Below are 26295 nucleotides of genomic sequence, written 5' to 3' on the forward strand. Positions count from 1 at the left end.
TTTTACTCTCCAAGGCAGCGAGCATTAAGCCTTGCGCATTAACCACCCTTAATGCGAATCCCTCCAGGGACCATCGGGAAGCCAGTCCTCACCGAACGCTCTGCAGAGTCTGGAGTCGTTTATGGTTTCTCTCCAATTCAGATTTCCTCTTTTCAATCTTGGCCTCCAAACTGGCTTCATCAGAAGCGATATTGTTCAACATGTCTTTTGTTTTTTGGACCTGTTCCTGAAAAGGACACACTGCAGATGAGCTTCAAGTTCCAAACATACTGCCAAGGGCCATGTTCAGACCCAAGCCACATTCCAGTCCAAACTCATTTGTGAGTTTGAGGTTTTATCCCCGATAGTAATTATTATTTTAAAAATCTTATTCAGTCCAAATATATTTGGATTATAGACATATGAAAATATCCAGAAAAAAAAACTACATATCCTTAAGGAACAAGAACAGTACAATACTTTGCTACTATTCTTTCATTTGCAAAGCAAATGCAATTCAATGTGACCGCATCTTATGCTTATGGGTACCCACGAAAGTCAATTTCATAACGGATAATAGGTGAAAATACTTGGGGGAAAAACATAACGACATATCCTTAAGGAAAAACAACAGCATAATACTTTGTTAGTATACTTCCATTTGTGAAGCAAATGTTAATACAATGAAATCACTTCTTATGTTTATTTGTGCACGGGAAAGCTATTTTCATAACGGATAATCGGTTAAGAGCGATATGCAATGTCCTTTTACAAAAGCCTATATAATGTGCTTTGGTAATTTCATGAAAATGTTTTTTTTATTTCTATTATACAAATGCATGTATAAATAAAACGAAAAAGTAAAAGAGAACGGATCATATGAATAAATGCCGTCTTGAACATTTTCATTTCAATATGCAAAAAAGAAAATCCTTTTTCCTACAGGTCTTAACATCATCATCTTTGGCATCATTTTCTTTTGCCTTCCTACAACTGGCAAGTTTCACCGAATAAACTCTACAGCCCATGCTTGTAGCAACTTTCAGTCTTCTAGGACGTTTTCAATATGCTGTAATATTTTGCTGCTGTCGAAAATTATTAACAGTAAATCATCCTTAATACCAGGCCCTTGGGCTCCAGCTTCAGGAGTTTCCATTAAATCATAAGCTAATCCCTCCTCAAAACTCAGCTTTTCTGCAAAGACTTGGGCATTACCCCTTAGTTGCTCTACCTCATACTTCTCATATTGTGGGCTGGGACCCATTAGGTGGGTCATGAGCCAATTTCAGCTCAGCAGACATTCAAAATACAGAACTGAAAATACAGGGTAAAGAGCTGCTGGCCAAACGGACTCCCAGGGGGAGAGAAGCCTGGTGCTTTGCTCTGAACAGGTGGGAAGATGGGATGCTAGAAAGGGGGGGGGAGAGCTGTGTGGTTGAAGAAGGTTCCAAGTTTGCATTCTGTTTTAGGTTCTAAGCTGGAATGTTTGAATTCTAAGCTACGAAAAAACAGCAGGACCTTTGTAATGGGACATTTGACTAATTGTGGCTTAGGTTTAAAGTCTAAACCAATGTCACTTCTGGCCATAACATCATGTCCAGGTTAATGACATCATTTCCAGTGGGTCTTGAAGACTGTCATTCTAAAACGTGGGTCCCAGTGCTAAGAAGTTTGACAACCACTGCTCTACCTTAATGCAACTAAGGGCCAAATACTATCCAACTTTTCCAGCGCCAATGCAGCCACAACGCAGTCCTGAGGTAAGGGAACAAACATTTCCTTACCTTGAAGACTGACCCTACCAGCACAGGATACAGCACACACCCCATCAGCACGGCTCCATCAGAGCTGGAAAGCTGGATAGGATTGGGCGCCAAGTCGAACTATGTGCACATGAAATCACTACAACTCATCACATAGGAGAGCTGAATCGACAAGAACTTCCCAGTGGAAACCTGACAAGGCTGGCACAGAAAATCATTTCCAGAGAGAAGGAAGGGCAGACACAAAACCAAAAGAATGATTTCTTGCAGATACTTCCAATTAGCAGCCCACTCTCTCAAATTGCTTGGTGCAAATCATATTCCAGAAGCACCGCTTGGGTCTTTCCTTTTTTAAGCCCTACAACAATTTCCCCCCTGCAAATGCTAATCAAAGCGATAAAAAAGAAATCAAGGAAATGGAAGGGGTGAGAGAGACAAAGAAACCTTCCAGATGTACACGTCTGTGCCATGTAGGATCAAAGCATTGGTCACCCTTGAAAACCCTGATATTTAAAAGTTGTTAATTTGGAAAGAAGGAACTTTCTTCTTCACACCAAGGCATCATCAAATGGATTTGCTTCAGAGGATCTGCTGTATTAATTGGACTGAAACGAAGCAGTTGAGTTTCTACTACGTTATAGATATTCCCCAATAAAAACCAATGTCTCCAACGCTCAAATTAACTGAAGCTGCCAGTTAGAAAAATCAATGGATGCTAAAAAAAGTCTTTGAGATCAGAATATTTTTTTACAGGGGGTAATCATAGATATCCCCTCCCTAATCATACAAATACCTTCCACCAGCTGGCTTGAGGCCAAGTGTGTTCACTTAGGCCCAGCTCTACATATGTACCAAGGGAACAAAAATACCAGCTCACCTGGCAAGGTTGCTATAAAGATTACTGAGGGTCCACGCACATATTTACATGCTAACACATGTAATTGGACCCTGATGGCCTCTAAAAATAAAATTTTATTTTAACGGAAGTTGGCATAGCAAGGGGAGGAGAAGTAATTAATAACAGAGAAGTGGAGTATGAAAAAAAAAAACATTAAGGATTTCCTGCCAAATTCTGATTCTTTGCTCTTAACATGCCACTTCTAGAGTTAATGTATCTTTAAAAAAATAAAAAAGACACAGCAGGCTGTTGAGATTCTGTTACGTGTATGTGTATGCAGTGATGTCTTGAGACTGGGTGTGTCTATGGTCTATTACGCTGGGCACAGGCTGAGGGGTAATCCAACTGACCAGGCCTACTCTGAAGCCTCAGCACTGCTGCCAGTGGTTGCCCACACATGCCACCAGAAGATGGGCAGAAGGAAAGGTCTGGTTTCCATAAGAGTCAGTGTTATAAACCCCCCCCCCCCCATGCCTGGGCACTTCTTCTTCCTCTCAGGGCAAAGCTTCAGCAGTCCCTGGAAAAGTGGGGAAGGGGCTGCACTGACACTCTCATCAGACCAGTGCTGAACTCTATAGGAGCCAGTATTATATGTACCCCCTGGCCTGAGTGCCTCTTTTTCCTTCTTCTTCCCCTCAGTCTAAAGCAGATGTTGGGAAAGAGGGCAGGGTCTGTCCAAATGGGCTCAGGTCTGTGCTGGTCTCCATAGGAGCCGGTGTCCTAAGCTCTCACCAGCCTGGGCATCTCTTCTTCATTTGGATTTATCCCACAACCTGACACTGGGGTGTGTGAAACAGTCTGAGCACTTGGGGGGGGGGAACCCCATCACAACCCACAATTACTCGGAAGACACACATCGCTATGACAAATGGCATGCAGCCACTACATGTTCATGCAGAAAATGTTCCCTTCCTATAAATGCACTGTTTCATAACATTATTAATATTTATATAATGCTTTTCATTAAAAAAAATGCACAGTTTATAGACAAAAACAAATTACACAGCTCTCCAATACCTGTCAGATTGTCATACTGACTTAGCACACTGAAATTATACGCACAGCACACTGAAAGAGCTATGCATTTCTATTTTATATACAGGTATGTACTAAACTAGCTGACAGCAGTTTTCAGTGCCTTCACTGTTGCCTTCCTTAAAATGTAAACAAGGTGCAGAAGTATATGCTGCAGAGACTGAAAATATTCACAAGTATTAATTTGCTTAAAAACAAGCCTCGAAGCCACATTTAAGTGTACTTTGTTGAATTGTTCCTAATCCAGTATATCCATTTCAAATATTTCTAGGTACTGCAAATATATTTGACAGTGCAATCCTAACTTGCATGAGTTTGGGGCTGAAAGTGGCTTAGCCCGGGGCAAGGGGAATCACTTTGCCTTACCCCAGGGAGAGCCACTGCAGCTCCCATGGGGCTACTCGGATCTGCGCCACTTCAAGAGGTGGTGCAGCTCCGAGCAGCGCTGTCCAAGAACGGGGATATAGATTCCCGGCCCCACACCCACTTACACCCCGCCCACCCATGGTCTTGCCCACCACCCACTCCCCCCCAACCCAGAATGCCTCCTCCCCACGCCCCCCAACCCCTGCATTGGCCGAGGATGGCTGGCGTGGACTCAACTTCCTCCGTTGCCACGAAGGCTGGATCTGGCTTCTGTGGGCCAACACAGCTGAGGAGGTGCAAATGTTCTTCATGACACTTTTGCGACCCTCCCGGGTTGGCGCAAGGGACTTGTCCTGGCACAAAACAATCTTAGGATTGCACTCTGAGATATAGACAGCATGCAAAACTGACAAGGAGTACTTTTAATATATGCAAGGCAAACAGGTTAAATCAGATGCCAATTGATTTGGGGAACTTTGCAGATAGCTACTAGAAGCATGGAACAAGCGTTCTCAAAATGGACATCCATGTGGAGTACATTAGTTAGAGGTTTCACTCTTATGATAGATGAGAATGTTAAAAGACTTTAGAAATGAACAAAAGAACCAGAATGTTGAATAAGCCAAGCAATTTGCAATGAAATCAGTAAATCAAAAGATTGCCCTTCTTACCAAGATGTCCTTGATGGCCACTCTCATCACCTTCTCAGTCTCGTTTATCTCCAGAGGTCTGGCAATTGCTTCAGTCCTCATGTCCTGAAAGACAAAATCCAGTAGAAAAAGTCAAAAGATAAAGCCTCTAATTAAAAATTCACCAAAGGGCAGGCAGGCAGCCAAGCCATTCTGACATAGCGATTTGCATAACAAATGGAGCATTGTCTAATATTTATGCACCATGGGTTAAGGACCTTCACAAAAAGGGAGGCCATTAAGAAGTTAACAAAGGCATAGTATTAAATGTTTTCCCTGACTCCCTCTGGTCTCTCCCTTGCGTTCTTGAGGCTGCCAACCTTAGCAAATCTTACAAAGGGGCGAGTCCTGCTGAACTTTTGAGTACGTGCATTGACAAGATGCTTGGTATTCCTCTCAACTACCTAAACTTGGGCTAATCTTAATACTACCACCCTGATAGCACTACTTTACATAGTGCCACTCCCAACCAATTACCAATTATAAACTAGGTGCACACATACATAATTAGGTAAAAGCATATTATATTTACAACTGAAAATACTAACCAAATTATAGCCATTCTTGTCCAGATCTATTTTCCCAATATACCAGAAATTTATTCCAATTCATAAAAAATATAACTATTCCATGAACTTATTTCTTAAAAACTAACAACTCTACTGCTTTTGTTCCCAAAATCTTGCATCTCCACCACAGGGGCCTATTTAAAAAAACAACAACAAGTAAATGGCAGTCAAGCAGGGTACCAATCCAGATTTAAGCCACCACCCCTATAGGCCCCAATCTGGACCCATATTTTATAGGCCCCAAATTTTAACAAAAATGAGACAGGAGGAGGGAAGAAACAGCAAGGAAAAGACAAGAGAGGGGGAATACACCCAAAGGCAGTTGTACGTAGGTTTAGTTTCTCGCAGAGATGAGGCCTCTTAAATGGCATACAGCATTAAAAAGGCAATTGGACAATTTGCAGGGGGAGTGGTCTATGAGTGACTGTTAGCCTTGATGACAGCTAAATGAAATATCTGAACATAAGAACAGCCCCACTGGATCAGGCCATAGGCCCATCAAGTCCAGCTTCCTGTATCTCACAGTGGCCCACCAAATGCCCCAGGGAGCACACCAGATCACAAGAGACCTGCATCCTGGTGCCCCCCCTTGCATTGGCATTCTGACACAGCCCATTTCTAAAATCAGGAGGTTGCGCATACACATCATGGCTTGTAACCCGTAATGGATTTTTCCTCCAGAAACTTGTCCAATCCCTTTTAAAGGCATCCAGGCCAGATGCCGTCACCACATCCTGCGGCAAGGAGTTCCACAGACCGACCACACGCTGGGTAAAGAAATTTTTTTTTTGTCTGTCCTAACCCTCCCAACACTCAATTTGAGTGGATGTCCCCTGGTTCTGGTATTATGTGAGAGCGTAAAGAGCATCTCTCTATCCACTTTATCCTTCTCATGCATAATTTTGTATGTCTCAATCATGTCCCCCCTCAGGCGTCTCTTTTCTAGGCTGAAGAGGCCCAAACGCCGTAGCCTTTCCTCATAAGGAAGGTGCCCCAGCCCCGTAATCATCTTAGTCGCTCTCTTTTGCACCTTTTCCATTTCCACTATGTCCTTTTTGAGATGTGGCAACCAGACCTGGACACAATACTCCAGGTGTGGCCTTACCACCAATTTGTACAACGGCATTATAATATGAGCCGTTTTGTTCTCAATACCTTTTCTAATGATCCCAAGCATAGAATTGGCCTTCTTCACTGCCGCCGCACATTGGGTCGACACTTTCATTGATCTGTCCACCACCACCCCAAGATCTCTCTCCTGATCTGTCACAGACAGCTCAGAACCCATTAGCCCAGGGGTGCTCAATACGTCGATTGCGATCCACCGGTCGATCGTGAAGCACAATGAGTCGATCGCAGGCTTCTCTCCCATCCACGCATCCCTGGGAGTGAGCCCAGTTGACTCTACTGGGGCTGACTTACCTTTCCCCTGTTTTTGCACTAGTATGTATGGAGATCTGCCACACCCCAACTTCCATCTGTTGGTTCTGTGTGTAAGGGGTTTTGCACTGGTCTTGCTGTGATGTCTATATAGAGATCTTCTCTCCCCCACACCTTTCCCCTGTTTTTGCACTGGTCTGTATAGAGATCTGCTCCCCCCCCCCACTTGTATTGGAATCGAGGAAGATCTGGTGAGGAGGTAGATGTGGTGTCAGCAGTGGCCCCTTTAAGGGTAAGGCCTGGGCATCCAGCAGAGTGTGCTGCACAGCTGCAGCCACTTGAAGGCAATAGGGCCCTCAGGGACATAAGAGCACCTGAGGCAGGAAGGGCTCCACTTATGTGAGTCAGCCTTTTCCTACATGAAGATCATTAAGTCCAAGTGCCGTTCCACCATGACTGATGAACATTTGGAAGTGTGCTTGAGGCTGGCTGTCAGCAGCTACTGTCTGGACTATGCATCCTTGGCTGATTCACTTCAGTGCAAGTCATCAAAGTAAACTCAAGTAATTACAAAAAATGTTTATAGTTAATTATGTTGTGTTGTGCAATATTGGCTCATGCAGTTATGCAAGGTACACCAACATACATTGTACACATAAATGTTATATGTTATGATGGCGCGAACATTGTAAAAAAAACTCTGCTAGATCTCCGGGCCTTGCTGGGTTTCAAAGTAGCTCTCGAGCCAAAAAAGTGTGAGCACCCCTGCATTAGGCTATGTGTGAATGTCCAATAAACTGAGTTGGATCCAATCTCACTGGTGTACTCACTCAAACTCCTCCCACAAACGGAAGGAAAGTTGCATTCATGCAGAGATACCTTTTGTGAGCCCAACTCTTTTTCGGTTCACAGAAGAAGCCTGCACAAACACAGCAGAGCCTTGGGATTCAACTCACTGAAGATTGACTTCAAGCCCCACCTCGGTCTCCCCAGAGGCCACTGTGGGAAGCAGGATGCTAGCCTAGGTGGACACTTGGCCTGACCCAGCCAGGTGCTTCTTACGTTCTATATATCTTGAATGTACCCGCCTAGTTCTATGTCTTTAGGAGCCCACCTCTAGTCCAAGTATCTCAGTTCCAAGCCTTGAGTCTCAACTATGAAGCCAACGTCCTTGCTGTCTGTCCAAGCAATGACTGCAGCCCATTACTCATCACAAGTGCTTGAAATGGTTCTCACGTACAACACGTAAAAACTCCAGTGACTCACTGAATTTCAGCACGGGATTTGCTCAAGGAAGGAATTTAAGCCAGGAAAGGCAGACCATCCTCACCCCAGCACTGCCCATGTTCTAAGAATAGCTTCACATGGAGACCCAAAGAATCTCTGAAGATGCCCGTTTCTTCCTACTGCCTGCTGGGCACTAAATAGATTTATCCCGCCCCATGTTTTAACATTTACTACGTGTGTGTTAGAAATGTCTTCAAACAGCAGGCTTTCCATCTTCACAATTAGGAAATGTCACCTTGACAGAAACCTTCTAGCAACACAAGAGATGCATCAGGGCAGTGCACATCACACAGGGAGGTGACAAGTTTCCAACTGCCATTATGCCACAACTCATGCTTCAAGCAGCTGGGAGGAGTATTATTGTATCTGTGGTGCTTTTAACACACAATGCAACTGTTAACACTTTACTCCCTCCCCCCCAGCTTCTTAAGAACCAGAGAGCCAGTGTGGCATGGTAGCCAAAGTGCTACATTTGGACTGGGAAGACCTGGGGTCAAATTCTTGCTCGGCCATGCAGTTCACTAGATGACCTTTGGAGAGTCACCACCTCTCGGCTTCAGCCACTTCTGTCATTGCTGCAATGTCAGAAAAACCTCCACGTGTGCTGCTTTTGACCTAACCTGGATCAGAATGGTCACACTACAGCATTTGCAGGTTGAAAAGAGAGAGTGTGAGGAACAGATGGGGAGCAGGAGAAGAAAAAGACAGCATGTTTATACATTTGCACCAGTCCATACTAGTTCAAATGGCTATGGCTTCTCCCAAAACAAGTTTCTGAAAGTGGGAGCTGACTTATGTGGGTGCAATTTCTCTTACAGCCGAATCGTATCTTGTGCTGGAACAGGCAGGCTGACTGGCCTGCGCTGTATCCAGCACAGGGCTGGGACTGGCAGCGGTGCAACCCCAGAGCAAAGGGGAATTGACTCCCCTCCCCCCAGGTAACACGGCGGTGGCCCCAAATGGGGCTATTGGGATCTGTACCACCTGAAGAAGCGGTGCAGTTCCAAGTAGCCCGGCACTAGAAGGGGCCACCCAGGAGGATGGGTTAGGATCTGGCCTCAGTGCCGGATCCTGGCTCCATCCCCCTCCAGGGTCTGATCCACCCATGGGCCTGACCGCCACCTGCCAGTGCCTCCCCCATCCTCCTACTAGCGCAAACTCACTTTCCGCCGGCATTCGGCGGCCGGTGCATGTCCCCTGCACCGGCCTCTGGACAAACCTGGTGGACACTTTACGGCACTTTTGTGACACCGAGAGGCTGGCATAGGTGACTCGTGCTGGCCTAGGGTGCACCTTGGATTGCGCCCTTAGATATCCCTACCGTGATCCCAACACATGCGGCACTACAAATGCCAGGGGCTCACAGAGGAGAAGTAGTCTGTTAAAACTAATATGCCACTATTGTAGATAAGAGAGACATACATGGGGGGAAAAGTTAAACTGAGACCTTCATTGCAGATAGAGAACAAAGGTGTGACCTATATCTGAAAGGACTGATGACTGTTGTCCAGTATCTAAGCCGTACTGCACCAAAGCAGGATTAAAATGTATTGGGGCGAAGTCCAGAACTAACGACAGAGCAGAAATCCAAAGAATATAAGGCAAGCCCTGCTGGAACAGGCAAAGAACCATCTAGCCCAGCATTTTGTTTCCCACAGGGATCGGCCAGATGCCTTTGGGAACCCAGGAGTGGGGAATGTAGGCAAACAGCCCCCTCCAACTGTGTCCCAGTTACGGGTCTTCAGAGGCATCTCGCTTCTAAACCTAGAGGTAGCACACAATTAGTAATGGAGGACTTGTCCTACATAAATTGATCTAATCCCCTTTCAGAGCCACTCGGCAGACTGTGCTGAAATGACTGGGGAAATCAGGGATTCTACAAGTCCCAAAAGTTGAGTCCTGGGGGTATGGGAAGGACAACATTATCCCATATCAACTTACTCAGGTTCTGAGATCAACCTGCTTGGAAGGGGGGTGGTATTCCCACCTTCAGAGATTAGGTGAAGGTGCGGGCAGGAGGTCTGGCTCAGTTGGTAGAGCTGCCGCCTTGTATGCCTGAAGTTCTGAGGCTGCCAGTTCGAAACAACCGGAAGTACCTGAGAACTGATGACACGCTGATATACTGATGAGCTGACCCTCGGTGGCAGAGAGGAGTTGCCGTCAAGTGGAGCGTGGGCGGCGAAGGGCCAGAGAGAGGCCAGCCCAGGAAGGAATCCAGCTGGAACGAGGAGTTCTATGAAAGACTAGAACTATTCAATTGTAAAAAAAAAAAAATCCCTACGGCGGTTTAGAACAGCCTGCCTATGTAAACCGCCTTGGATTAAAGTCTGAGGAGAAATCTGACGACCAAAGAAAGGCGGTATATAAATACCTGTATAAATAAATAAATAAATAATATGGGTGCCTACCAGGGAGAGTTGAAGTGCCTTACCTATGGGACACATTCACTCTAGAAGTTTCCTTAATCATCTCAATAAAGCTTTTTTTTTTTTTTAACACCAGTGTTTGCTGGTGTCTCTCAGTTCACTTTTTTAAATTGTGCAACTCTTGGGCTCAATTGATACTTATGGCCTGTAAGAACTGTATGCATTTGATAATATATTTTGTTACAATGCCATGCTTAGAAATACATGCATGCTTACAATGCCATGCTTAGAAATGCCATGTTATGTGACATACAGCGTACATTAAAATAAATCAAAATAAATAAGCAGCTGGACCAGTAACAATGGAAACAATATAAGGATGGATTTCTTCAGAGAGTATTCACAGTACAGAAACAAAGCATCATGTAAATGGACAAAGTCAGTCCCAGGTGGCAAGAAGCACATCCGGAGACAGGATAAGTCATTTCAGAAGAGACAGCCTAGATCACAGCCTCTGAATCTTAATTATGCTAACTGGCCCACAGGTAGGCAAAATGCCCTTTTAGAATCCAGGATCCTCAAGGCCTCCCTCTTTACATATCAAGGGTGCACTGGGTTAACAAGAAAAATTTTTCTCAACATGAAACGCACACTGCACACAAAGCCAGGGGAAAACATTGGCAGAACTGAATGCAAACATCACAGAGGCAACACCACACAAAAGGTGCTTTGGAAATGAGATGAGAAGTTTAAAAAGCAGGAGTGTTAAAAGGTCGGCGTAAGGCAGCTTGGAGAAGATACTTAAACCCAGCCTTCTTTCATGTGGCCATGATATGTGGGTGCAAATAGCATTCCTATTATTTGAAGGAACAACCAAAGGAGACATCACGCCTGACCAACAGCCTGCTAGAGAAAAGCCCAAGCTGAAGACGAGCTACTAATCAAAGTGCATCATGCTTCCTGGTTAAACCTTTTGCAGCTTGAGGTGCAACCCTTTGTACGCTTACTTGGGACGACGTCCTTCTGAACTGAGCGCAAACTTGAACAGGCTACAAGCCTAGGCACACTGGCCTAGGAGCAAGCGCCACTCAACTCAGCAGGGCTTGCTATGAGTAAACATTCGTAAGACTGGTCATCAAACTTACAACCCATCCTGGTTTTGCGTCAAATGCTAAAATGAAACGTCTGAAATATAGAAGTTGGTGGGGGAAGCAAAAAAACAGAAAGACTGACTTGTGAGATTAGACCCAAGGGACAGAGACATTCGGAGAGCAGGTGCAAGACGGGAACAATTACATGATATATCTGATGTACATTGGTGTTAACTGAAAATAAGCACCTTCTCAATCAAGAAGGCTGGATGTTGCTTGTTGCTTATCAGGGCCCAAGAGCTTAACAGCCATGATATTGTATAGAAACTGCTCATTAGACAGCTGCAGAGTACAGTCTAAAATTAATATTGATCAGCTGAAGCGGAAAATCATTTTAAACCAATTAATACATGAAAAAACAAAATCCCACATAGGTGATATTATTATTATTAACAGTATTTATAAACCGCTTTTCAACAAAAGTTCACAAAATGATTTACAGAGAAAAATCAAATAGCTAATGGCTCCCTGCCCCAAAAGGGGTCACAATCTAAAAGATGCAAAACACCAGCAGACAGCCACTAGAAAAGATACAGCTGGGGTGAGGAGGGCCTGTTACTCTCCCCCTGCTAAATAAAAAAGGAGCACCCACTTGAAAAAGTGCCTCTTACCCAATTAGCAAGGGTATTATAGCATTAAAGTTGCCAGTGCTCAATCACAGAGTAAGTAAAGAAGGGATTTTATACTTAAGACAACCCCAGGAAATAGAGTTGAAGGCAGAACATCCCAAGTCAAAAGCTGGATTCTCTCTTCCTATGCTTAGGGCAGCGGTTCCCAAAGTGTGCTTTGCGATGCCCTAGGATGTCACGAGGCACTTGCCTGGGTATTGTGGGCAGCCTGCAGCCCTGGAAGGAGACTGTGGCATGAGGAGGCTCAGAGCAAAGTGGCAGCATGCAAAAACCATGTGCTGCCAAAAAAAAACACAACCCTCCTGCCCATCCTGACATCACTGGCCACTCACTTCTGGGTTTGGAGGTTGTCACAAGCTTCCAAACCCATTACCACTGTTTAGAGGCTCGTGACAACCTCCAAACTCAGAAGTGAGCGGCCTGTGATGTCACTATGCGACACGTTTAGTGTTACTGCCACTCACTTCTGGGTTGTGACGGTGTCACAGCAGCAGTAAGTTTGGGAACCACTGGCTTAGGGTAAGAATGGCAGTTGGGACAATACAGTCTTAAGCCAAGATCTAGATGATACAATCCACTAAAGTTCTACTGTGATGAAGACATTCCAGCTGCATCCACAACTAGTAGTTTACTCTTGAATAGCCATCCTTTGTCATTTGTTTGGTACAGACAATCAAGACAATGTTGTGATCAACTCGCTGTACTCCAGTGCTTTCTGTGTTTGGGCACTGGACAAATTTCTGAAGATAGTCCATCATGGGTTACAAGCCGTGATGTGTATGTCCAACCTCCTGATTTCCAAAGTAGGCTACCTCAGAATGCCAGATGCAAGGGAGGGCACCGGAATGCAGGTGTCTTGTTATCTTGCGTGCTCCCCGAGGCATCTGGTGGGCTACTGAGAGATACAGGAAGTTGGACTAGATGGGCCTATGTCTGATTCAGTGGGGCTCTTCTAATGTGTTGGCATTCCATCTTTTTCATACCCATGACTATTTTAAAAACATAAATTGCTTCATACTGCTGTTGCTTGCAGGCACAGAGATTTTGTTTGTTAAGTGTTTGGTACAGAGCCTCATATTTTTCAAACATGAGCTTCCTTCATAAGGAAACTATTGGGACTATCATGAACAATGATTGATGTGTGTGTGAAGATGCAACCTGTGAAGACAATAACTCCTATACACCTCTCCCAGATTAACCACTGCCAAGAGAGATGACTGGCACTGTGAGATTGAGGCTTCAGTGTCAAATCCTGAAGTGATGTTCCCAGGAGAACTCGTGCAAGGAAAGCGCCCTACAGGTAGACCACAGCTGCGATACAAGGACATCTGCAAGAGGGATCTGAAGGCCTTAGGAGTGGACCTCAACAAGTGGGAAACCCTGGCCTCTGAGCAGCCCGCTTGGAGGCAGGCTGTGCAGCATGGCCTTTCCCAGTTTGAAGAGACACTTGGCCAACAGTCTGAGGCAAATAGGCAAAGAAGAAAGGCCCATAGCCAGGGAGACAGACCAGGGACAGACTGCACTTGCTCCTGGTGTGGAAGGGATTGTCACTCCCGGATTGGCCTTTTCAGCCACACTAGACGCTGTGCCAGAACCACCTTTCAGAGCGCGATACCATAGTCTTTCGAGACTGAAGGTTGCCAACTACTACTACTAACTACTACGTTCCCAAGTATACTTTTTACTTTCTCCCATATGAATGTTGCACATTCTTTTGTCTACTAGGGAAAAAAGCAAAGCTCTCTGTTTAGAAACACGGCTGGGAAAGGGCTGTAGCTCAGTGGTAGAGCCCCAGCTTTGCATGCAGATCACCACAGGAGCAATCCTGAGGATCTCCAAGAAAGACCCCTGTTGAGCTGCTGCAGTCACTGTAGCCAACATTCCCTTAGATGCACCAAGGGTCTGAATCGGTATAAATGGCATCCTATGTGAAGGCAACACCTGTCCAGCCTTTAAGAAGCAAGGGGTGCCTTGATGGCTGGGGTGTGTGTATATGTAAATATGTACATGAAGCACCAACAATTCTTGCCATTTACAGTTGCTCTAAAAACACACCCCTCCCAACACAATGGCAAGCATTTAACTAGTAAAGCCATTATTATGAAGATTGGTTTGCCAAGTTACTGCTAAATAAAATTGCCTGGAACCTAGAAAAACCAATGAGAGAGTAGCTAGAAAACGAAACCTTGCTGTGGAGCAGGATTTTCTGGTTTTAACTAAGTTTTTTTCTGGTTTACTAAGTTTACTGGTTTACTAAGTAAGTTACTGATTTTAAGTAAGAAACTAAGAATCCAGGCATAGAACATGAAAGGGCTACCTAGTGCTTTGTGGGAGAGTGTCTTACAACTAATCTTTGCAAAGGCCTAGTATCCTTTCTTTAGATATTGTACTGCCTCAGCCCTAATGAGACACAGGCAAGTGTCATCCTTTGTGAGAAAGAGAACAGTGAAGACAATCTGCCTATTTTCTGCTACAACCCTGAAAGACTAGCCTTCCCTGCAGAACACACCAATCCATCAGCTTATGAAGAACAGATACTTGCTGCAGGACATCACAGTCCCTGCTGGAATGGGCAATTTTGAAAAACTTCTAATGAAAGGATCATGACAGGGCTGGCGAAATGTGGTTCATTTTCCCCAGAACAATTGTTCTTAGGTTATTTAATCATGATGTTTGAGGGACTGCCCAGATTGCTTCTCCCAAAGCCTGCTAGTTCCTTAAAAGCTAAGATTTGATCAGGCCACTCCACAAGGGAAGAGCTGTAAGGACTTCAAAAGTGCTTCATCAGACATACTCTTGAGGCATGCTGACCAAGATAGGTGGCAACTTGGAGCACCAGCCAGCTGCCTTGTGAACTATTTCAACTGTTAAAGAATTAAGTCCTTGTAAATAGCCACAATTCACGTTGTTTTGTCTGCAGTGGGTCTAGCTAGATAGATGGGCTCCTAGCTGTCACTTCCAAATCTTCCTCTACCAAATCAGGCCCATGGTCCATTTAGCTCAGTATTGCTCTCACTGATTAGCAATGGCTCTCCAAGGTTTCAGATAGAGGCCATTTCCCAGACGAATCCAGAGATGCTGCCAGGGAATGAACCTGGGACCTTCTTAATGCAAGACAGGTGCTTTAACACCAAGCTACCTTTCTCTGGGTTCAGAGCAACTCACCCAATTTCACCCAGAGACTGCAATTGGTCTTTCTGTCTGAGAGCCTTGTTAGGACCAGAAGGGCCTAGGGAAGAAGCAGTGCGGGAACTGAAGCAACAACCGGTCAAAGGAAGTGGCTGGAGTAGAGTGGGGTAGAGTGGGAAGTTGGACAAGAAGTGAGACTGGAAGAAGGAAAGTTCAAAGGGTGAACGGAGGAACAAAAAAGAGAACGGGCGTTGAGAGAGAACCAGAAATCAAAGAAAGAGAGAATGAAGTTCACACATTGATTTGAAAGGACCAGACAACTCTTCAGCTTTAGTCTGCTAGAATTAATAAATCAGAGACACAGTTATGACACACAGCCAAGAGACTCCTAGCATGAGGTCTGAAGAAGTTTTACAGTACTCACAAATTATCTCTCCCCACTTACCCTCAGCTCCACTTCTTTGCCCAGTAGATCATACAGAGATGCTCCTTTGGAAGTGATTTCTGATGCAAGCTGCCTGGCGGCCTTCAGATCTCCAATCTAGAGAAATAGCAGCAGAAGAAAACATTACCTTTCTAGGAAAAAAAAATGGAAAGGAAAATTGTGTGCCTGGTCAGCATTGTAGTTGTAAGAGTTTTCCTGGTATGTGCCCAGGAACAAAACATGTTTGATGGGGGGGGGGGGGGGAAGAGACTTGACAGATTGGGTGACAGTTCAAGGGAGGTATAAAGCCTAGGCACCCCTACTCTGCCTGACCACTCTATATACAGGTAACCCTAGGAACCAGACATTACATCCATGGCCAGAAGACATTGCTTTGCCCTTTATTCCTGAATCAGAAGACTCCCTCAAGGACTATGCAATGGAGCCAAAGTTCCCACAGCACTGTCAGAACCAATGCTTGCAAAATAAAGCAAGGGCCCTTTAAGGCACACAAGGTTTCTCTGCAGAAAGGACAGCACTTATCAGCTTAACTAACTGCATATGCATATATATTTTACACACACACACACACACACACACCCCATGTAAGCTCCACATCATTGGTGGGGCAAAATCTGACCTTGCTCTAGCGTTCATACCTGGTTGGTTCTCTCCTACTTCCCTAAAAAGCTGCCCAAAGTGCTGATGTAGACGCCTGCCCCAACCTTCCCGCTCAGAGGTGTGCAAGATTCCTTGCTTGAGCTCCTTCCTTTGGCTAAAATACTGACACAGACAGCTGGCCCAGAAGGCTGTCTCAAAACAGGCTAATATCCATTATAATCCCAGAATCAATTTCAGAAGGTTTGAATCACACTTAAATGCAACACAACCATCCACCCCAATCAGAAAATGCAGTCTTGTTTGTTATGTGAAGTTTTCACACATGCAAGAAAAAAATGACCTTTTTCTTAATTAGGAGAAGCCAACCTGAGCTATAGATTTCATATGAAACCGCCATCTTCTTAATCCATTTCTGCCCAGCCCACAGGTGTACACATTTGATCCCTGTTGTACATATGCGAAGTTGGGCAGAAATGGCTTAAGGCACTTAACACAGGGAGAAGATAGTCCATTTTCACCTCACTTCATAAAAGGCACAAGAAAAATCTAAGTCAAATTGCTTGGCATAGCCTTGAGAAATGTAGTTCTCCTGGTCACCAGTAGCAACCACCAATTATTCCCTGGTGCCAAGACAGATGTACCAAACATTGTCATATCTTGGGGCACAATGACCACTTATGTCTGCCTTTTGCCTAGGGGCTGCTGGTCCTTTGTGGCAGGAGGACAACAGACAGTGGCATGCCCCAAATGGTGGTAGCATGGCAGTCACTATGGCTTCCCCTTCCAAGAGAAAAGACTAGGGGGAGTCCCTGTGCGAGTTTCCCCCTGTGAAAGTAAAGATATAGCAGACGTCAGACCTTGTGCGTCTCTCCTTAGATTTGGATCAGCACAACCACAGTAGGACCCGTGGAGCCCCAGAAAAAAACAAGTTAGGCAGGAGTGGAAGAAGCCAAGGCAAGGGGGAAAAAGGTTACCACCCCCTTGATATCTAGAGACACTCCCTGACTTATGAACATTCAAACTGGTCCTCTGAATGTTCAGCTGACTTTCAGCCAGCTTCCGCTTTGCAGGAGATACTGCAGAGTAAGGAAGTCACGCAGGAGCAATCTGAACAGCTCCACAGTTAAACTGACAGGACTAACAGCCCCCCTGGAGTGAAATGGACAATGTAGAGTGTGAAACAGACATGGCAGACAACTTCTTAGTGATCATGACAACAGGAGTGAACTGACAGCTACAGCAAGATGGGGGCCAAGGTGCATTACAAATAAAAGGACTTGCAAACAGACTCCTGGAGCCTAACATGTTCGTAAAGGAGCTTTGTATTTGCAAGGTTGGCATCTTGCCCCACTGACAGATTCATAATTAGAAGATAATTTTACAAGCATTATTATTGTATATCATGCATAGACTCATTACCAGGACAGAAAAGGCAATAAGATGGGATTTTTATCTTCAGAAATTAAAAAACTACAAGAGACACTGGCACCACCACAAAGAGTACCAGAAGTGGGGAAGACTGAGGCTGAGAGAGACTGGGTTGCCAAAGGTGAGGTGATGGCAGAAGCAAGAGTTGAACTGCAGACTTCCTGATTGAAAGTTCAGTAATTTAACCACTACGCTACCCACAATGGTTATGGTCCATTGTTTTCCCTGGTGACTGTGGATGACAGGTGCAGCCTTGCCAGATCAGACCAATGATCCATTTAGCCCGGCGTCCTGTTCCCCACAGTAGCCAATCAGATGCCTGCGGGATGCCTACAAGCAGGAAACAAAAGCAAGAGGCAATTGCTGCTCTGAAGAAAAAAAAACGGAACAGCTCATAAATATGCATATTATTCTCCTACTTGTGCCATGCCAAGCTGCTGTGCATTGTTCCAAATTTAGGATGTGTTGCTGAAACAGATGCAGGACACCAGCATAGTCCTCACAGACCTTTCAGTCCTGGTGAGGAAAGTATACATGAAGTCTTTGCAACCAAAGGTACAAAACTGGTATCGGCAGCTTTAAACTAGAGCTGGTGCAGTGATGCAGTTAGCATGCTGTTTTTGGATGAGAGAAACTCAAAGTTCAGTAAAGCTTGCCGGAAGGCTCCAGACAAAAAACTGTATTTCCACCCAAACTACTTCATAGTGCTGATGCAAAGCTAAATCACCACTCTGCACTCCTGGACACAAAAACAAAAAAGGGTAGGAGGTGACGTAATAAATATATACAGGTTGGCCATTCTCACCCACAGTTTGACCAGCCACAGATTTGATTTAACACGAATAGCCACTGCAAGCAAGAAGGGTCTTGGGTTCCCCCTAATGCAATGCAGAAGTGTTTAATCATGTTGCATTCTTCAGCGTGCCAGGGCCAACAGAGGGGGTCATTAGAAAGTCGCTCTTCTAATCCTCAGAGACTGCATGCCTGCTGCTCTAAAATTGTAAGAATAGCAGTTTACAAATTGCTTTTAAAAAATTTAAGTGGATTAGACTATCCGCAGTTTCCAACATCCGTGGGGATTCCAGGAATGGAACCCCCACAGATGCTGAAGGTGGATTGTTCTCCATATTAAATTTATTGTAAGCCACCGTGGGCGCCAATTAACTGGAAAGGAAAGCAGGATAAAAAAAATACTTTAAAGAAACGAATAGAATATTACACCTGCACACACTTATGAGATGGAGAAAGAAACCACTTCACGTTCCTTACTTTTGAGCCAAGGTCAAATTTGAATTTGCCCGTGTCTTCCTCTCCCACATTGGTGATCTCCATGCCCTTGGTCTTCATGGCGTTGTAAAGTACAGAGGTAATCTTTAGCAGCTCCTTCACTGCATAACCGTCTGCTTGGTAGAGCTTCTTAGTGTTGAGCTTTATGTGAGCTTTGGTTGCCTGTTTTAAAAAAAAAGGCAAGAAATGTTTTTGCAATCCCTGGGCAGATCTCACAGAGGGATTTGCAGAATTCCCCCAGTCTGTTCCTTTATTGTTCTGTGCCTCTGTTATGCTTGGCATTCACTCCAATATGGAACTGGAGTGTGCAAAGGTCACCATGGCTTCCAGTTCCTTTGTTAATTTGCATCATTCCACCACCACACCTCCAAATTATCGATTTGTGTATGTGCATTGATAAAACACTGCAAAAAAGCCATCTCTTTGCTTTGGGGGACTGAATTGCATGATCACATCAAAAGCCTGTTTGTATAGTATTTTGATGATGTGCAAACATGTTCCCATGCATCAGCAAAGCTCCACACAAAAGGTATTTTTATCTCTTATTTTCCTCACAAGACATGACAGGGCATCATCAACCTGCATGGCACTTTACATACGAGTGCATTACGTTCTCGTAGAATTAAAAGAACATTCCTGAACCAAGAGAGATAAATGATATAGATATTGACACAAGGGAGACAACAGAGGGGGAAAAAGGGGGATGAAGGTAGGGGCAGACAAAGGAAGCACAGGTGATTGTTTCAATTACACATACTTAAGCTTAAATAGGGAAGAGGTGTGGTGCCAAAGGTGTCACAGAAGGAGTGGGTTTTAAGAAGGAATGTGAAGGAAGCAAATGAGCAAGCATCCCACCTATTCGCCAAGGTCAGTTGTAAAGAAAACTATTTTAATGAACAGCTACATCTCCCTTTCTCCTTTTCTTTCACTCCTCTCTCCCTCCTCCCCATTAAATTCCCTTCAGGACAAGTTTCTAGACAAATTGCTACATGAATCTTGATGTACTCATACATATCATTCAATCAAACTTTTTTTTTCTTTTGCAGTGGTTCATGCAAGAGGGATCTGAAGGCCCTAGGGATGGACCTCAACAAGTGGGAAACCCTGGCCTCTGAGCGGCCCGCTTGGAGGCAGGCTGTGCAGCATGGCCTTTCCCAGTTTGAAGAGACACTTGGCCAACAGTCTGAGGCAAAGAGGCAAAGAAGGAAGGCCCGTAGCCAGGGAGACAGACCAGGGACAGACTGCACTTGCTCCCGGTGTGGAAGGGATTGTCACTCCCGGATTGGCCTTTTCAGCCACACTAGACGCTGTTCCAGAACCACCTTTCAGAGCGCGATACCAGAGTCTTTCGAGACTGAAGGTTGCCAATACAAAAAAGGTTCATGCATGATAGATACAGAGGCAGAGAAAGGCTGAAGGAACTGAGCACCGTACAAAATTCAGAAATAAATGGAAGATTTCTAATGCTTCAGAAATAAGTCCAGATTATTCAGAACTCCAGTTCTGGGGAGAAATTCAGATGGAGATAGTTTCAGATGGAGATAGGCATACCCCTAGCTTCGAATGCCGTTCCTTGGACTCCCATTCCATATATTAGCTTAGGCAACGGAGGTGCTTTCAGTCACGCAATACAGTTTTGCACTCTTAACACTGCAAAAAGGACATGAAGCATAAGCCATTCGGCCCATCACCATTCCGATGCCGTCAGGGTGAAAATGACCCTTGGGCAGCAAACACTTTCTGCCTCAACCAGCCCCCTAATTACCTTGAAGAGAAACACAGCAAGGCAGACTTTACTGCTCCAGTTCACCAAGTATGAAATTTACAGCTGATCAGATCTTCGCTTAATTGGCACCACAGTCTGCCCACATCACCTGCCCACCTGCCTTGCAGGGGACAACGGCTCTCCCACTGCACTAATGAGATCACTTAGCTTCATTTTCTTCACTGCGGATAAACAATTTAATGTTTATCTAGTTAATTAGTGTAGTCTGTATTTCCCCACCTGGCATGCCATGCAGCCGCAGATCATGGGGCACCTTTGCCCGTGTTCTTCAACCTGAGTCATGACCCCAATGGGGTCACAAAGCCTCATCTGAGGGGGTCACGGCAACCTTTCAAAGCCTGTGCTTGAGAGAGCTTGGACCCAATCCAATTATGGTATTCTTTTATCAAAATGAAGTTCGTGATATAATCCTGCACAGCCTCTTCTCGCTACCTTGCCCTGCAGCTCCTAAGCCAGGCCCTACTCAGGCTGCCACAGGGTTGTCGTGAAGACACAAGAAGTAGGGAGAAACAAGGTGGGGGGTTGGAGGTGATGGAGGCAGGAGATGTGCAGATTGGGCCCCGGGGGAAGGGCAGGACTGGCAGTGGGTCCCCTGTCTCATAAGAACATAAGAACAGCCCCACTGGATCAGGCCATAGGCCCATCTAGTCCAGCTTCCTGCATCTCACAGCGGCCCACCAAATGCCCCAGGGAGCACACCAGATAACGAGACCTACAAGGCATTCTGGGAACTGTAGTTAAGAACATAACAGCCCCACTGGATCAGGCCATAGGCCCATCTAGTCCAGCTTCCTGTATCTCACAGCGGCCCACCAAATGCCCCAGGGAGCACACCAGATAACAAGAGACCTGCAAGGCATTCTGGGAACTGTAGTTAAGAACATAACAGCCCCACTGGATCAGGCCATAGGCCCATCTAGTCCAGCTTCCTGCATCTCACAGTGGCCCACCAAATGCCCCAGGGAGCACACCAGATCACAAGAGACCTCATCCTGGTGCCCTCCCTTGCATCTGGCCTTCTGACATAGCCCATTTCTAAAATCAGGAGGTTGCGCATACACCTCATGGCTTGTACCCCGTAATGGATTTTTCCTCTAGAAACTTGTCCAATCCCCTTTTAAAGGCATCCAGGCCAGATGCCGTCACCACATCCTGTGGCAAGGAGTTCCACAGACCAACTTTATTCATACTTTATTTTGGGGAGTCATGGCACAAAAAAAGGTTGACGACCCCTGGCCTATACCTTCCAATAAGGTCAGAAAACAGAAGAAAAGATTAGAGGGAGAGCTGCAGGCAGGGGTCAACAGAAAAGCAGAAGGCACCAGTAAGGACTGGGAAGAAGGGTAACAAGTCATCCTTTTCCCCCCACTTCAACACTCCGACCATGGAGAACTCCTACATAGTAGCCCCTCTCTCTTTATTGGGTAGGGTTGCCAGAGCTTAAAGCCTCAGCCTCCTCAGGATCTTTGAGATGTGAAAAATTCCAGAAGGAGAAATCGGAATCAAGGGCCAAGCTATTTTATCCGCAGCATGAGCCATTTCAAAATATGTCTATCTTGACTGTTTCATTAATGTGAACCAAGACAGCTTACAGCAAAAGAAAAATACATAAGCATTAAAAGTACACAAAGAATGGGCAGCACAACTGATTGCAAAGTCCAGCAGGCTTGTCAACGTGACACAGTGTCTGCTATAAACACCAAACCTAAAAAGTTAATTCAGCTGGCCTTCACAGGCAGATCTCAATGCTAGAAATAGCCTTTTAAATTCCAAGGAGGCTACAAAGTGGATTCTCTCCTTGCCCCCAAGAGTCAGCATGACACTCGATGAGCTAAAATCACAGGTAGGAACTATGTGAGGCAGAGGAGGGTTGCGATTCTCAAGAAACTCTTAGCAAAAGGTGGCAAATCCCCTCCACTAAGGGAGAGAAAAGATTTTCATGCCACATATATTAGTGTCTGGAAATATCCCACTCTGTTGTTGCCAAGGACTTCACTGCAGAATCTCAAAATAAGAGCAACTAGAATGTCTTGAAGTGCACCATCTGGCTTCAAAAGACCAGCCCAAACTGACTGAATTTTACTGACTTTGTTTTTGCTCTCTTAAAGCTTTCCTTCATTTTAGAAAATACTCTCATGTTTTGTGCAGCGCTCCTGCCAGATATACTGACATCACAATGCTGCTGAAGTGAACTCCGAGTATCTTTTGGGAAAGCCCTGCTAGACTAGTGTTCAAGTTCCTGCCAGCTGTGAAGAAGGCATCATCAACCTCACTTCTGGGCTTTCCCTAAAAATGGGACAGGAAAGTTTTGGGTTTTTTTCCCCTTAAATCTCTGAATGACGAGTCCTGGATTACTGCAATTTCATATTAAAGCTACACTGCCTTGCTCAGGAGGCTTCCAAATTATTCTTCAAACAAGTATTGATACCCCATCTTTCCACCCTTTTAAAGACATTCACATCGCATAATAAAAATAATCATCAATCTAAGAATAAGAGGGGTAGAAAAGAATCAAACAGCAATAGGCAGAACTAGCAGGCTAGAAAACAGCATCCAGTTAGCTTTATGGAAAAGCACTGCTATTACCTGGCATGTGAAAACAGAGACAGAGAGGTGCAACAACTCCAATTTTCTGGGTCAGCAATTTTCTGGGTCAGCAAATTCCACAGCCTGGGTGCCACTGCTGAAAAGACCATGCCTCAGTACACAAGACGTCCAAGAGACGGAATGAGGAGGTACAAGAGTGACAAGGAGTAGCAAGTTGACAGCAGAAGTACAAGTAAAAAAGGCACTGTGGCCTACAGACAAGTTTTTGTGGTCAGACCCCACTCCCTTTGGATGCACAAACTAGTCCAGCTTGTATGTAGGTATTCAGCTTACAGAACACTTCATGTAACTGACAGGTGGATTCTAGCCCACAAAACTAATGCCAGAATCAATTTGTAAGCCTTTAAGATGCCAGAATTCTTTATTACAACTAAGAAGCCTACCCCATGGAGTGAAGGCTGCTGTGCAGCAGAGGCAAAGAAGACCAAGGCCAAAGGCAGAAAGGAAGGGACTGGAGAGAATGAAATCATTAAGGGAGACAAAGAAAGAGGCAGAAAGCTTGGCAAGGAGTTTGAAGTTCACGTGAAGCATGGTAGGGAGCCAGTTATACAGCCTTGAGGAGGACATAGTTATGGCAAAAAGAAAAAAATTAGGGTGCTAATTTTAAAAATGGAGAATCATGAAAGACTAACCCGACTTAAGCAGTGCTCACATCCCAGCTAGAAGTGTCTTTAAGAAACCAAAGCACCCCACACACAGGGTAAGAAATGCCATTGTGGATATCCAAAAATAGGGCAAACACAAACTTTTGGAAATTATTCTTAATTATTATTAAGAATTTTTATATATTGATTTTCAACAGGAGTAGTTCACAAAGCGGCTTAACACAGGCAAATCAATCAATAAATGGTTCCCTGTCCCCAAAGGGCTCACAATAGAAAAAGTACAGAAGAGACACCAGCAACAGCCACTGGAAAAGATGCCATACTGGGGTGAAGAGGGACAGTTGCTCTCTCCTTTCTAAATGTAGGAGAACACCACTCTGAAAGGTATATGACCTAACAAAACAACCACAGAAACATCTTCCCTTCTATTTCTTTAAGTGCTAATAATCCAGGAAGTTGCTTTATGACTGCAACAGCAAGTACAAAGTTCTGAAAGAAAATGTAATTGCTTCACAGACAGGGAACCTACAATGTCAGCTTCACAAGGGAGCCAATGAATAGCATTCCAAAAGTGTTGTTGAAAATCGAGTCTTTCGGAGCTTTAAAACACAAAGCAGTACGATCAATAATTGTTAAGAGAACTCAGACCAAATTGGTAAAATGGAAAAGAATGTACTTTCTGCATTTCTCAAAATAGCAAAATGTCCAAGCTTAGATTGTAAGGGAAGCAAAGTTCTGAGCAATTTGTTCAGCTGCAGCTACAAAAGCCTCTGCAAAAAAGGTTGCCTTTCCTGCTCTATTACTTGGAAAGGATCATAAATACCAACTCAACAGCATCAATACAAAACAATCTTCATGTCTTGCTTCTTGCCAGGACAATTTCCGCTGGATGTAGTTTTGGAAATAAAGTTATACCTCAGAAGGAGGAAGTCTAGATTTGCGTTTAAGGATAGATACTTTCTACAAACCACACTACTGGAAAGGCCTCATGCTATAACCTATTGAGCATCTTTCCTCCTTCAATCTCTCTGAAACAAATGTGGAGTTTAATCAGACTTTAAAAACGGAGAACTACGACATTAACATTCATGCAAAGTTTCATTGTGATCTCTCAGTGCTTGATGAAGACAATCCATTACTATGTTTTATAAAGCTCTCCTGACACGTTTGAGAACAGGTATAGGAATCAACCCCTCCCCACCCTTGGAATGCCATCCCACCACCCTCTCCCACCCCCTGCACCGCCCGGCACTAAAGTCACCTGTGTGGGGATTGGTGTAAACATGCTTTATGGAAGCTTTTGACACTTGGGAGCCAGCACAGGGGGGCTGCGTCAATGCAGCAGCATGTTTGAATTGGGCTGCCCAGCAGATAAAGGTCCTCAATGGGGCCAGAACAATGGTGCAGTGGTTAAAGTGACTAGGACTTAGGAAATAAAGGTTCATATCACTGCCTATTCATGGAACTCACTAGAGATGTTGAGCTATGAACTTATCTCAGTCTACCTGACCTCAAGGGATTGACGCGAAGCTACATTAGAATGGAGAAAAAGCCATGTATGCTTGTTGAGCCCTGAGCAGCTTGGTAAAGGGTGGGATAACAATGTAATAAATCCATAAAACTTATTTTTGGTGAGTGATTGTACAACTGGCAAAAAAAAAACGTAGGCAGAACCAAGTGGAGAACCAAATGGCCACACTCTGCCACACTGAACCCTAAAATAAACAAACTCACCATAAATTGAGCAACAGCCTTGATGAAAAAAATTCGATCCTGCTCCGTCTCAACGTCTGAAGGGATATCGGTCTGAGGCTCGTATCTGCAAAAGCAACAGATGCAGAGTGAAAAGAATGTTGCCTGAACATCCGCAAACAGGCTAGACGAGCAAGCTAAAGGTAGATCTTGAAGTTAAAAAAAAAGGCCATCGTAATGCAAGGATATATAACAGCATGAAAACTGGTAAAGGAAACTCCCTAACCCTAGAGTAGAGGGAACTGATACAGGGTACTCTAGAGCAAGAGTCTCCATACCCTAGTGGTCCACCAGCTGCCCCTGAGATGCCCACAAGCAGGAGAGAAAGGCATATTTCTCCCCTGCAACTGGTATTAGAGGCCACTGATCCCAGAAGTTCTGCACCGCCTTCATGACTAGTCACCACTACTAGACCTGACCTCCATGAATTTGCCCCATTCCCTTTTAAAGTCAACCAATTCAGCATTTTCTAAATTCTTGCCATTTGTGCTGCTTCTCCTACACGAGTAGAAGAAGCATGAGATGAACCTTTTTCATCTCATGA

The 26295-nt window shown here is 44.7% G+C and overlaps 1 protein-coding gene across 4 annotated transcripts in view; it reads right to left on the bottom strand.

Annotated features, from left to right (window-relative positions):
* CLUAP1 (clusterin associated protein 1) overlaps positions 1-26295 on the bottom strand; it is a 58425-nt gene that overhangs the window by 26864 nt on the left and 5266 nt on the right. For all 4 annotated transcript variants that reach the window (XM_066640714.1, XM_066640712.1, XM_066640713.1 and 1 more), the window contains exons 3-7: positions 25734-25818; positions 18984-19163; positions 15687-15782; positions 4713-4796; positions 93-226 (exon numbers count right to left, since the gene is read on the bottom strand). In XM_066640714.1, the coding sequence (XP_066496811.1) occupies positions 93-226; positions 4713-4796; positions 15687-15782; positions 18984-19163; positions 25734-25818 (579 nt within the window). The remainder of the gene's footprint in view (positions 1-92; positions 227-4712; positions 4797-15686; positions 15783-18983; positions 19164-25733; positions 25819-26295) is intronic.

This window comes from Tiliqua scincoides, chromosome 13 (genome assembly GCF_035046505.1).
Source record: "Tiliqua scincoides isolate rTilSci1 chromosome 13, rTilSci1.hap2, whole genome shotgun sequence".
Classification (NCBI taxonomy): Eukaryota; Metazoa; Chordata; class Lepidosauria; order Squamata; family Scincidae; genus Tiliqua; species Tiliqua scincoides.